This window comes from Sciurus vulgaris (genome assembly GCF_902686455.1).
Source record: "Sciurus vulgaris genome assembly, chromosome: 14".
Classification (NCBI taxonomy): Eukaryota; Metazoa; Chordata; class Mammalia; order Rodentia; family Sciuridae; genus Sciurus; species Sciurus vulgaris.
Window position 1 is genome coordinate 92,513,582 of NC_136475.1, and position 13,489 is coordinate 92,527,070.

General features: G+C 42.4%; 1 protein-coding gene across 6 annotated transcripts in view; it reads right to left on the reverse strand.

The window, feature by feature from the left end:
• Positions 1–11,481: 11,481 nt before the first annotated feature.
• The window catches only part of TAF1B (TATA-box binding protein associated factor, RNA polymerase I subunit B), a 71,140-nt gene continuing 69,132 nt past the window's right edge, over positions 11,482–13,489 (reverse strand). For all 6 annotated transcript variants that reach the window (XM_079110948.1, XM_079110947.1, XM_079110949.1 and 3 more), the window contains one exon: positions 11,482–11,931. In XM_079110948.1, the coding sequence (XP_078967074.1) occupies positions 11,727–11,931 (205 nt within the window). In that variant the 3' untranslated portion in view covers positions 11,482–11,726. The remainder of the gene's footprint in view (positions 11,932–13,489) is intronic.

Consider the following 13,489-nt stretch of genomic DNA (forward strand, 5'->3'; position numbering starts at 1 on the left):
GGCTTCAGGCTCTGTGGTTGATTCACAGTAGGCAACAAATAAGTAGGGGGAGAATGAAGGAATATCAGCCCAAAAAACCAAAAACAAGAACAAGAAGGGCCTGCAGTTATTAGAGCATTGCTATAGTAATAAAAAAAATTGGGCCTTAGTTGTAAATTTGAATATAGGATTGTTTGGTTTATTTCTAATAGCTCTTAAGTTAAAATCTATACCTATAAGCTGTTGGCAATACCTCCATTTTTAACTGTCTTTAACTAAACAAATAATGAATGCTCATAGTTTAAGAGAAAGAAGCAAAAAAAAAAAAAAAGGAAATAAATAATGTACGAGGAAAGAAGACACTTAAGCAATATAGAAGTATAGAATTCACTTTCCTCCATTCATCATCCCTAGTGCCTCTTCCCCAGATAACCAGTGTTAACAGCTTTTGTGTGTTTCCAGATAATTTCTAAATTTGTAGAAGCATACATATGATTTCCTGTCTTACACAAATGGGACTCTCAAATTCTCCACAGCTTGTTTTCACTTTTTATATTTTAAACAGTTCCCATGTCAACACATAAAAATCTGTACCTTAAAAAAGGCTGCACAGTATTTCTTTGGATGGATGTGTGATAATTAGACTATATTAGTGAGCAATTACAAACAGTAACAGTAAACATTCCACTACGTACATTTTTGTGCACTTGCTAAGTAGTCATTATTGTTTCTAGAATTGGAATTGTTGTGGGGGAGGGGAGATATGCACAGGTACACTCAAACAGATCTCTCCAGACTGCTTTCCAAAAGGCTGACCCTGCCTAGAGCCCTAGCAGTGGAAGATCAGCCTGCTGCCTACTGTGTCACACTCACCTAACCCGGGCATTATCAAAGTTTGCGCTGCTAGTGTATTAGGTAAAAAATATTGCCTCGTTGTTCTGATTTGCATTTTTTTAAGTTACCAGTGAGATTTAGCAGGTTTTGTTTGGCAGAACCTTTTTAAGCTCAAGGATGGGGAAGAGCCAATGTTTTTTGTTTCATTTTGTTTTTTGGCTTTCATTTTAGTTGTTGTTGTTGTTGTTTTAAGATTTTTTTTAGTTGTAGATGGACACAAGACCTTTATTTTAATGTGGTGCTGAGGATTGAACCCAGAGCCTCCCATACACTAGACAAGCACTCTACCGTTGAGCCACAACCACAGCCCACATTGCCCAGGCTGGCCCCAAACTTCTAAGCTCAAGCATTCCCACTGCCTCAGCATCTGCCAGTAGCTGGGACTAAAGGCACACACGGCCACACCCGGTTAGGGTTGTGCTTTTGTTGTTGCTGTTGTTCTCTGTAATACTGTGGTGTGAACTCAGGAGTGTTCCACCACTACACCCCCAGCCCTTTTTACATTTTGAGACAAGGCCTTGCTAAGTTGCCCATGCTGGCCTTGAACTTGAAATCCTTCTGCCTCAGCCTCCCTAGTAGATGAGATTACAGGTATGTACCCTGAATCTGGCTTGGGTAGTATTTTTTTTCTTTTAAAGAAGGAGGATCTTTGACAGTAGCTTCCAAGTGATGGGTTTCAGAGTAAGGAACTAATTTTGGACCCCTCTTTCCCTGGAGATCCCATGATACCCACAGACAGTGGGACAGTGTGGTTTGCAGGTTGAGTGACAAACTCAGGTTGTAGCCCAGGTCCTACTGACTGCAAGGTGACCTCAGTAGAGCCACTTTTCTCTGGACCTCTGTAATAGGAAATGGTTGGACAGGTCATCAGTCCCTCCAGCAAGCTTGTCCCGTGGCTCTGAGATTGGTTGCTAAAGTCTAGGCTCCTTAAGAACATGCTAGTTCCTTCTCCATCTGGCCCCTGTGTGTGTTCCCAAAGTGGTGTCCCCAAGGCCCTGTGCCCCAGTAGTGTTTGAACATGTCCTGAATTTCAGACCCCTCTCCACCTGACTTTTTTGAAAGGCAGACTCCAACACCATTAGACTTAACTCTCCCAGTGCCTTGGAGAGTCCTTTACTAAACTGCTCACCACAAGTCACTCTTTTAGTTAATTCAGTTCTGCACGATTTTGAGAGAAGCACTTAAGTGCAGCAGATCTGGATTCAACTTTTGAGTTTGGCTTCTTGTCTTTATCTTGAGCCACCTATACCCCTGCCAGTTAGAGAACTTCCCATCTGGAAAATGAGGAAAATAGTATCAGGTGCTGGGGAGTTAAGATAATGTGCTTAAAGAACCTCACACAGTTCTGGGCAGGTGGACACCTGATAGATGGCTCCCATCTTAGATAGAGGCTCTCATCTCTAAAAACAAGGAGGGCAGGAACCTGTCCAATCTTCCAGGTGCTTCTTTGTTGGGTGCCACCTCATGGCCACCTGACAGCCATTTGAAGGGCTCCTCACACTCAGGACATCAGCCCTTTGCGGGAGGGACATCCCTAGTGGTTGAAAGATAATAGCAGAGCCGCCATGCCCTGATATCCAACTCTCCGTCACACCCAGTTCCCCAGAGCCATGAGTCTCACGCTTTTGCTAGCACGAGATGAAAGTCTTTCCACTTTGGAGAAAGGGTGTTGGAGGGAAGGAGTGTGGGATCTCCACCCTAACCTCCAGCCGTGTGACTTCAGAAAGTTACTTAACCTCTGAGCCTCAATTTCCTCAACTGTGGACTATGGGATAATAATTCCTAGTATGGAGGGTTTTCTTTTTTGGTGGGGGGAGATATCAAGGGTTGAACTCAGGGGCACTCAACCATCGAGCCACATCCCCAGCCATATTTTTGTATTTTCTTTAGCGACAGGGTCTCACTGAGTTGCTTAGAGCCTCACTTTTGCTGAAGATGGCTTTGAACCTGTGATCCTCCTGCCTCAGCCTCCTGAGCTGCTGGGATTATAGGGTTGTGCCATCATGCCTGGCAAGGGTTTTCTTAATTTTTGTTGAAAAGTGTCCTAAACAATGCCAGGCACATAATAAGGACTCAATAAATACTAAACTTTCCCAGCTCCCCATTTTCCTTACTCAAGCATAAGGACAAAAACGTTATCTCACATAAAAAAAAAAAAAAATCCTCACCACCTAGCACAGAGTACATATTTTAGAGGACCAACAATCATCATTTCTCAGGATGGCAGTGACAATAACCTTCTGGTAGTATTCAGTGTTCAACAGGATCATGCACCCAGGGCCATATGAGTCTGAAAACACCACTCCGAGGGAGACAGAATTATGCTCCTCTGGTATGGGGAAACAAGGTACAGAGAGACCACAGTATGTATTCAAAGTCTCTTTGTAAGTAAGGCTGGACTTGAACCTCCTCATCTTGTTTCCAAGTCCCACGTCCTCCCTTTCCAGTGGCAGGACTGCAGACAGGAGAGGATTCCTGCTCCAGTCCTGGGTTCTGCCTGTGGCCTCGTTGGAACCACCTGGACACAGTAAATATGGCAGGACCATGTCCCGTGCTTCCTTGTGATAGCTTCTGGCTTGGGAGATGGCAGGTGTTCTTTTAGTAGATTCCCTAGCTTAGAGAGCACATTGACTGTCAGGATCATCTCTCCATTTTTTGCTAACCGTACACGCTGTTTTCAAATGTCTTTGGTGACACTGTCAAGTATGCTCATGAAGGCTGGGTCCCTTCCCACCATGCCTGCCTACCACCACTGCCAGGGTGACAATAGTCTCATCTGAGTCTAGTCAAGGGGCTGGGACTTGATCCATACTTGATCACCAAGAAGCCAGCAGCTCTCCCTGTTTGTGAATGGAGGCAGAAGCCGTGTAGTTAGGCGTCACCCACCTGCCGGCAACCAGAACCTGGATACCTCACATTCTTTTCCTATGGCTTCATGTAGATCGATCATTCCAGCAAAGGCTCAGTGGTTGCAACACAGCTACCATAAAGCCCCAGGCTTAGGAGCACTGGTCTTAACCTCCAGTAAACCTCCCTGCCTGTGACTAACAGTGAATTGGGCGTTGCCATTAGGCTCACTGCCACTTCAAGAAGACACCACAGACAGGAGTCAAGAGGCCACGGGGGGGGGGCTCGCGGGATCACACTGGTGTGTTTCACTCTTTGAAGGAAGAAAGGGTCAGACATTTTCATTATAAAATAACATCCATTTAAATTGGTTGGAATACCTCCACATGTTTTGGAATGAGAGAGAGATTATCTCAATTTAAAGGTAGGAAACAGGCAAAAAGGGATTAAGTCACTGGCCCGAGGTTGACATTTCTTGAACCTGGATTTTACAATGACCCCAGCTGACAATTTCCTTTTTAACAATTTTAGTACTATTGTGCTCACTTTTGGTCTTTTCTCAACCATGAGACAAGCAATTCTAATATTTGGAATTTTGAGTTATTCCTGTTGGTGATACTTAGAAAAAAGAACTAGGGGTCGAAAAGAGGAGAAGGGAAAAATCCAGAGAATTTCGCGATAAGCATCAAGCAAGGAAGAAGCGGGCGTGGTTCCCGGAGCCTTGGGATGCTGTTTGTGAGCCTGATGTGAGGTGAGCCCTACAGTCCTGGCTGCTCTGCTGTGGAACTGCGGGCTGGTTGAGCAGAACTCAGATGGCCCTTAATTCTTTTAGTAAAAACTCCTCAAAACCTCACGAAACTCCAGCTCACTCTGCTCTGGGGCTATTGTGGAGTCAGCAGCAGGGAGGAAGTTGATGGAGGGCCAGGCAGAGAGCATAGAGTCTGCTTAAGGCTCCAGCAATTTGCAGGTGGCTGGAAGGAAGTGTCTGAGGAGCGATCCTGCAAAGTTTCTGAGGAGCTATGGCAGCGAATGGAAATTAATCATATAAACTCCATTTTTATAAATTCAACATAGAAAATGTCCTAGTTAGGCTGCTTTGGTATGTTGCTTTATATTATCTGTGGGAACCGTTTTCCCCTTTTCTCAAGTTTCTTCCATCTCAGTCTTTGGGCCCTTGGGGCCATGGAGGGCATCAAGCTGCACCTGCCACTCTGTGGCTCAGCCTGTGTCCTCAGCTAGCTCGCAGCACAGCTCTCAGGCTGCTCTGGAAATGGGGACCTCTGCTTGCAGGAGCTGAGGTGGACAGTAGAAATGGAGGAGATGGCATCTGAGCAGGGTCCTAAAGGAGAATAGCGTTCTTCTGAGGGGGCGGCCATTCCTGATAGTGAATCTGGCCCAGGCAAGGGCCCCAGGGCGTGAGATGCTGTGGCTTGCCTGAGACTCAGGGAGCATGCGGGGAAGGAGACAGGAAAAATGGTGCAGGAGCCATAATCCGATGACCTCTCGGGCCAAGCTATCAGGCCTGTAGACAATGAGGAGCCACCAGAGGATTCTGAACCCAGAGAGTTATTAAATCTATTTTTGGGAAATAACTGGCTGAGGAATGACAAATGCCTGGGGAGGAGAGAGGTTTTGCAATCCCCCAGGAGAGAGGTGAGAGGGTCTGAGCCAGCAGTGACTGTGTGGACGGAGGCGCTGGGCCCAAGTGTCAGGTCTGAGCTGATGAGAAGTTGGGCAACGGGCAGGGCGGGGTGGAGATTTATAGCTGGAGCCAGTAGGCGAGTGGTGCCGTCATGGAGAGGCAGGGAACGCGGAGGAGGAACAGGTTCGAGGTGGACGAGGAGGTGCTCCAGGCACAGACGCCAGTGTTTCCCCAGACCAGCCCGGGGACCCCGCGAGTCCAGACATCACGGAGGACTGAAGTCTGAGAGGCAGCCTGTGAATCAGCGAAGCCTGCAGACTCTACAGCCAAGTTGCTTGGGGCCTGTCTTGCCTTGCTAGTTTCCTGTGACCCTGGTCAAGTCATTGAACTTCTGGGTGTCCCAGTGTCCTCACTTGTAAAATGATGCATTGGCCACATCAGGAGTGCCAAGAGGATGGAGAGTCCACGTCATAAGTGTTAGGCCGGTGCCTGGCCCTCAAGCAGGGACAGCTATTTGATGGGCCACAGGAAGAGTCTAGGCCGAAGTTATGCAGTTTCCCCTTCTGTCTTAAAAGTACTTCATTTTGATTTAAAACCAGCGTTTGGAAGGCAATTACATCTGTTCATTAAATAGTGAAAATTGCACTGCAGTAACTGAAAAGAAAGTAGGAAGCTCTTCAAAAATTTCCTCTTTTATTATCACTGTTAGAAAACACACTAAATATCTATTTGGTACAGGATTCTCTAAGGTGCTCTGAGAAATGGCCCCTGGAAGGCTGTCGAGTCAGGCATAAAGCAGGCTGCACTAAATGTCAAAAATAGGATGTGCTGCGGGTACTGAGGAATTGAAAGAATGGAACGCTGAGGAAGGAGCTGGGAGCCCGAGGTCTGAGGTTCCAGTGAGCCGCAGGGGAGGAAGCGGCCGAGCGGGCAGCGCACGGCGCCTACGCCTGGGGGCAGCCTGTGGCCAGCGGGAGGGCAAGGCGATAAGGAGCAGGTGCTTGGGCCATCCCACCCGCACTGCCCCTCAGGCTGAGGCGAGTGGCAGAGGAGGGACCCCAGGGACATTCCTGACCAGCACTGCCTGTGACTGATGCAGGTTCCTGGGCTGCACTGTGAGAAACATTGGACGGAGTAAGGAGCGATTAGAACGAATCAAAACTCACAACAAAACAAACCAACTTTGGAGTAGAGAGGAGTTGGCTTGGTTGAGCTGGCAGGGAGAGGAGCCTTGGCATCCCCTCTGTAGGTCCTAGAGCCCCAGGAGAATAACTTCCTGGGACCTGAAACAGGAAGATTTTTCTTGTGGTGTAAATTTCTAAAAAGAAATAAGAAAAAAAAAAAATCTTCCTACTTTTAACCTCAGGGTATTTTTCTTTCAATTTTTAAATATACAAAACCATCAAACAATGCATAAAAACACAAAATTCATGTGAAACTGTTCATTCTTATCCAAAGATGATTGACAACAATAGCTAAATTAGGCATGCTATTCATTTTCCTGCAAAGGTTTAGCATATTAGAAATATCTTCTCTTAGGAGATCAGTGGAATTGAGCATGAGGATGGGCGGAAGGAGGGGGAAGAGAAAGGGAAATTAAGGGGGAAGAAAGAGACAAAATTATGCTATGTGCAGGTATGAATATATCCCAGTGAATGCCACCATTACGTATAATTATAATGAACCAATAAAGTATTTTTAAAAAGGAATTTAATAGTGATAATCAGTGGGTGATGGAATGGGGATCTTTTTATTATCTTATTTTTGGCTTCTCTGCATTTTCTAGTTTCCTTAACATTCACATACTGCATTTGTAACAAAAGTTTATTGAAAAATTTCTTGTTATTTTTAAAAAAATAATGAAATGTGCACAGTTCTGGGAGTTTTTAAATTCAAAAACCACCTTTTCACTTTAGGTAATTTTTAACTTGATCACAATGTAACTAATGTGGACAATGGAGACAAAATTAAAGTGGTATTCTGACTTACAAATTCCTTTGGGAGAATCTGCAAGTTACTCAGTTCAACACAAATATCCATAAAACACGTACTAATTGTTCCAGAAGGAAATTATTGTTCCAGAAGGGCAAAAGGCCAAGTGAGCTAAAATACCAGGTGCTTAATTTATAAAGTCAATAAAAGCACTCTTTTGTAAGCTCTTCTCAGGTCATAGCGTATTATCAGGCAAGTCTGGCACTAAATCACTCTATGCTTAAATACTTCACAAGGGCACAAAACAAGGGAACATACACTAAGAGCTTCTTGAATGTACTTTGTGAGAGACCAAATACTGTGTGAATTTATTCAGCTTTCAAGAACACAGAGGTATTTTAAGTTTAAAAAAAAAAGTTACCTCCAACATACTCAAGATAAAAATACACTTTACTATTTGCAGTTCTAATAATGCACAGAACTTTTACTGCAGCCACAGTAGGAAATTCTCCAAAGGTCTTCCTGATGGTTTCAGAATACTGCCCCTCCTCTGCTCCTAAGTGCATGTCTGAGTTTCTGCATGGGCGGTCAGGAGTGAGTGCGCCTGAGAATCTGCATCTCCAACAAGTTCCAGGCAGTGCTGGTGGTGCAGCTTCAGAGCCCATGCTTCTGAGACCCACTGTAATAAACAGGAACTTTCTATTGAACCAAGTTACAATATCCACAAACCTTGCTCTAACCCAAGGATGCAAATTGAAGGGATCCAGCAGACTGCTAAAGCAACAGGAAGGCTACAGTAGATGACTTAAAACGTGCAATTAGGAACCTGAAATCTCAGGCCTGGGCTCAAATCTGAGCTCAGCCCTGCGCTAGCTCTCGGACAGGTCATTTAACCTCACTACCCCTTAGTTCCTCATCCGTTATGCGAGGATGGCAGTGTGGCCACAGAGTAGCAGAGAAGGCTGCCTTTTGCCTCGGACCATAAACATCTGCTACAACTACCGTAATTCCCACTTCCCTTTTTTGTAGTGGACAAATGCACTTTTCCAATAGTTGAATACTGTTCTTAAGTGTGAAAACACTGACTCCCTCAGAGCAAATTAAGGCTTAAATGTTAATTTGTAAGACTTGAAATCCTTGCTGAGCCTTATTTTTCACTTCCCCATCTGCCCTTGTTAATTTTATTGCCTATTTGTGGGAGGCCCAAAACTTCACAGCTTCAAGTTGTTTTGATATTTTTAAGCATATAGACCTCATTTGCAACTTCGATTTCTTTTTAAACTGAAAACCCAAAGCATCTCAAGTAATGATATTGACACATAACATTCATATTCAAAAAAGATTTTTCAGTTCACATCTTTAGAACTTTTGTCAGTTATATTTCCTTGATTCTCCCCCAAATCCTACTCCTGAGCAGTATTGTTGCTTATATCAATAGTTTGTTTCTTTTTATAGCTAAATAATATTTTATGATATGAACAGATTTGTTCACTTATTCATGGTCACTTGAGTTACTCTGTTTTGGTTATTATAAATAAAGCTGCTATGGAATATCTGTGTGGGTGCATGTTTATTTACTTGAAAAGGTAACTAGTCACAGAATGCTGCATCAAGTGGCAGGTATAAGTCTCACTTTTAAGAAACCATCGCGCTGTTTTCTCTATTTTTTTGGTGGTGCTGGAGAGCAAACTCAGGGCCTTGTACATGCTAGGCAAGTGCTCTATCACTGAGCCACTTCCCCAGATGACCAAACTGTTTCTAAAGTGGTTGTGCCACTTTACATGGCCACCAGTCGGTGGGAGCATCAGTTGCTCCAAATTCTTGCCAACTTAACTCCAGTCAGTCTTTTGAAAACAGTCATTTAGTCAGTATGCAGTGGTAATCATTGTTTTCACCAACGTTTTTCCAATAACTAATAACACTTAGCACCTTTCATGAGCTTGTCTATCTTTGTTCAAATCTTTTGCCTTTTTTTTTTTTTGGTCCCGGGGATTGAATCCAGGGGTGCTTAACTACTGAGCCATATCCCCAATCCTTTTTTATTTTGAGACAGTCTTGTTAAGTTGCTTAGGGCCTTCCTAAGATGCTGAGGCTGGCTTTGAACTTGCAATCCTTCTGCCTTGGCCTCCTGAGCTGGGATTACAGTCGTGTGCACTACTGCACCTGTCCTCTTTGCACATTTTTAATTGGGTTTGCTTTCTTACTGAGTTGTGAGATTCTTTAAGTATTCCTTTGATATTTTGCAAATATTTTTCCCGTCTGTGGTCTGACTTCATTTTTTTTAAAAAAAGTATAGTTTTTAGTGTCAGTGGCTCTTTTTATTTTATTTATTTATTTATATGTGGTGCTGAGGAATGAGCACAGGCCTCACACATGCCAGGAAAGCGCTCCACCACTGAGCCATGCCCAGCACCCTGACTTCATTTTCATAAGTCATTGAAGAGAGAAACTTCCTCAAAATAACCTAAACAACCCTCTATTAAAGACACTGGATTTAGAGTTAAAAACTTTCCCCAAAAACAAAGCCTTCCCAATTCAGGCCCAGATGGATTTCACTGCTAAACAGTTGAGGAATAAATAAAAAGGAACCCTACACAAGTGCTTATAAAACATAAAAACAGAAGGGAAGGTTTGACAACTCATTCTGGGGTTGCAGCACCGTCTTGATAAAAACCCAGATAATCACAAGAAAATAAAGCTACAGAACCTGACTTATGAACATAGATGCAAAAATATTTAACAAAATCTTAGCAAATCAAATTTAACAATGTATAAAATGGATAATCGATCAGGACCAAATGAGGTTTACCCTGGGGACGCAAGATTGGTTTAACACTTGAAATTCAATTAGTGTAATTTACCATATTAATTGACTCAAGAAGAAAAACCATGCAGGAAAAGCATTTTTAAAAAAGGACATCAATTCCTGATCAGCTGGGACACTTCCTCAACAATTTTTTTCCCTTTGTACTGGGGATTGAACTCAAAATGCTTGTTTTACCACTGATCCATATCCCCAGTCCTTTCTATTTTTTTGAGGCAGGATCACAGGATCTTGCTAAGTTGCCTGGGCTGGCCTTGAACTTGCTCCTGCGTAGATCTCCCAAGTCACTGGGATTACAGGCATTTGCTTCCTCAACCTTTTGCTTAAAAATTTCCACTTAGCATGAAAGTCAACATCCTTACCATCGCCTGAATCACATGGAACCTCCTCCAGCCCATCTGCTACCTCCCCCCTTCAACTGCCACACCTGTGCCACTCTGAACAAGTGGGTAGAATCCACTGAGCATGCTCTGACCTCTGAGCCTTTGTCCTTTCCCCTCTGCCTGGAAGGATCTTCCCTGAACAGCTACATGGCTTGCTCCCTCTACTGCACTTCTCTCAAGTTGGAATCTGCTCAAATGTCACCTCCCCAGAAAAGCCCCCCCCCATGACCCTTTATAAAATGGCCCACCTTATCACTAATCTTGTCTTTCCTTCCCTGTTCTTCATTCATATGTAGTTGTTTCCTAACTGCTCCCTCCTAATTAGAACATATGACCCTCAAAGCAATGATCTTGTTCAGTGCTGCATCCCAGTGTCCAGATGTCACTGGAATAGACACATCAGTTGGTCAGTAAGGATTTGTTGCACAAACAAGTGAGCTTTGAGCAAAAATGAGTGGTTTTCCAGAGTCCTCATCAGATATAATACTTTATCAATTTTAACCAACCTAATATGTGGGTACTATCCTTTATTTTGGCTTGTATTTCTTTGAATATGAGTGAGACTGAGTACCCTGATTTTTGGATTTGCCTTTGTATTTCTTTTTTTCAGAAACCATCTTTTTCATATCCCTCACTCAGTTTGTCTTTTTCCTATTTCTTTGCAAGAACTTTTGATACATGAATTATTTGCCATCATATGCTGCAAATATATTTTCCCAGTTTGTCATTTGTCCATGTAGTCATTTTGTCAGTCTTCCTTCCTTTTGGTTCCGGGTCTGAGACATGCTTAGAAAATCTTTCATAATTCCAAGATTACTGAAGCATTCACGCTTATTTCCTTATAAAACTTTTACATATGTATATGTGAAAGATTGTAATGTTTAGATTTCTGATCCAACAGGGACTTATGTTGTGATAATTAAGAGTAAGGAAGTAATCTGGTCTTAGTTTTAAAATATAACAAATACGAATTTCTGGATACCACTTACATAATTTATTGTTTCAAATTTCTCAAAAAACCAGGGTCTTGTGCATGTTGGGCAAGTGCTTTACCCAGCCTTCACCTGTTTACAACATATATTTTTATACACATTTGATGTGCGCATGTGTGTGTGCACACTCAGTAAAATAATATTTTCACAATTTCCTAGAATGGTATATTACAATTTAACATTACTGTCACTATTAGAAATATTTTTCCAAGAAAGTTTCCATTTCATTTTTTTCAATGTCTTCTTACTTTCCTGGATCTTGAAGATTTCTGTTTTGTTTCACTATATTTTTTTTTAAAAAGTTTCTTTTCAATTAAGCTCACTTCTTCATGGAGAAGAGAAGTCTTTATTCTTAGCAAGAAGGAGAAGAGATTGAGTACAAACTGATAACTTAGAGAAAAATTTGATTCTTCATAGGTTGTCACATGTTTACAATAGCTAGAAAGGAAAGAAAAAGAAGTGTTCTTTAAATGGTGATTCAAAAATGTGTGCACTGTCCTTTGCACATCCCCCAAGTAAGTTACCAAGTATACACAGTGATCCTTAAAACAGTACTATGGGCTGGAAGGAAACTCAGATCAATCTGGTAAAAATTCTTATTACACAAAAAAAGCATTTTCACATTGTCTGCCATCACTACAAAAGGGACACTGGTGTATGAGAAACCAGACCTTGTAAGTCCCCACCCAGCTACTTCCACTCCACATTGGTCCCTGTCCCTCTTCTTAACATAGTCAAAGAAAGCAATAGAGAACCCAGATTTGTTTGTGTGCATGGTGCTGGGAATTAACTCCAGAGCCTCACACAAGCTAGGCAAGTGCTTTACCAATGAGCTACACCCCCAGCAACAACTCCTACTTTAAAAAAAATTTTTTTTGTTTTTTTTTTTGCGGTGCTGGGGATTGAACCCAGGGCCTTGCAAGCCCTCTACCAACTGAGCTATCTCCCCAGCCCTTAAAAAAAATGTTTGACACAGGTTTTTGCTAAGTTACTCAGGCTGGTCTCAAACTTATGATCCTCCTGCCTCAGCTCCCAAGCTGGGATTGCAGATGTGTGCTACTTGTGCCTGGCTCTGAGCACATTTTTTAAAACTAATAACAACAACAAAAAAATCCAACAAATAATCCTCACCTAATATCCAAAATAAGATACCAGACCTATAATGTTGAGTGCAATCCTGTATGGAATGTGGACAGAAAAATTTATCACGTAATTTCACGTACTTAAAACAGAAGTGGATCTGATCAAATCTCTACCACCAAATCTCTAATTAATGCTAACTTACCAGTTGTTAATTATATCAACGTATAAGCAATTCAGGGGACAGAAGAACATGTTAAATGGTATCATATGGCCTGTAATCAGCGGAGTCCAGACTATGGGAAGTTGTACAGGACACAAGACTGGGATTACTCAATAAGTAAACTGTAAGGAGCTGGGATGCAGAGTGAGATAAGAGAGGAACTTTAGGAACTAAAACACTGAAGGGATAAGTCAACCCTTTGCAACAGATGGGCCTTACTTGGACTCTGAGTGAAACTCACTACAAAAATTGTTAACTAAAATCTAAACACTGAGTGCATGTTTGATAATATATTAAAATTTATTATTAATTTTAATGTCTGATTAATGGTATCAGGGTTTTACTTTTACAACTGTTATGATGTTTATGTTCTGCTTCCAAATAATGCAGGGGTGGTAGGATGAAGGAGTGAGCTGGGTTTGGGTGAAGCAGTCTAGCCATGCCCACAAGTGCTGAAACTGGGCATAGGGGTTCATTACACTTGTCTCTCTACTTTTGAATATGCTCGAACTGGCCCTAATAAAGTTTAAAAAGCAAGTAAGCAAATAACATTAGAGGATATAAACTTTGAGGTATTGATTTACTTAATGTATATGGCCCTATATTGCTGAATGCTTATGTTCGATCACAAAGTTGTGCCATCATCATCTGTGGCTGTAGACAGCTGCTCTTAGTTCTCTCATTTGTAAAATA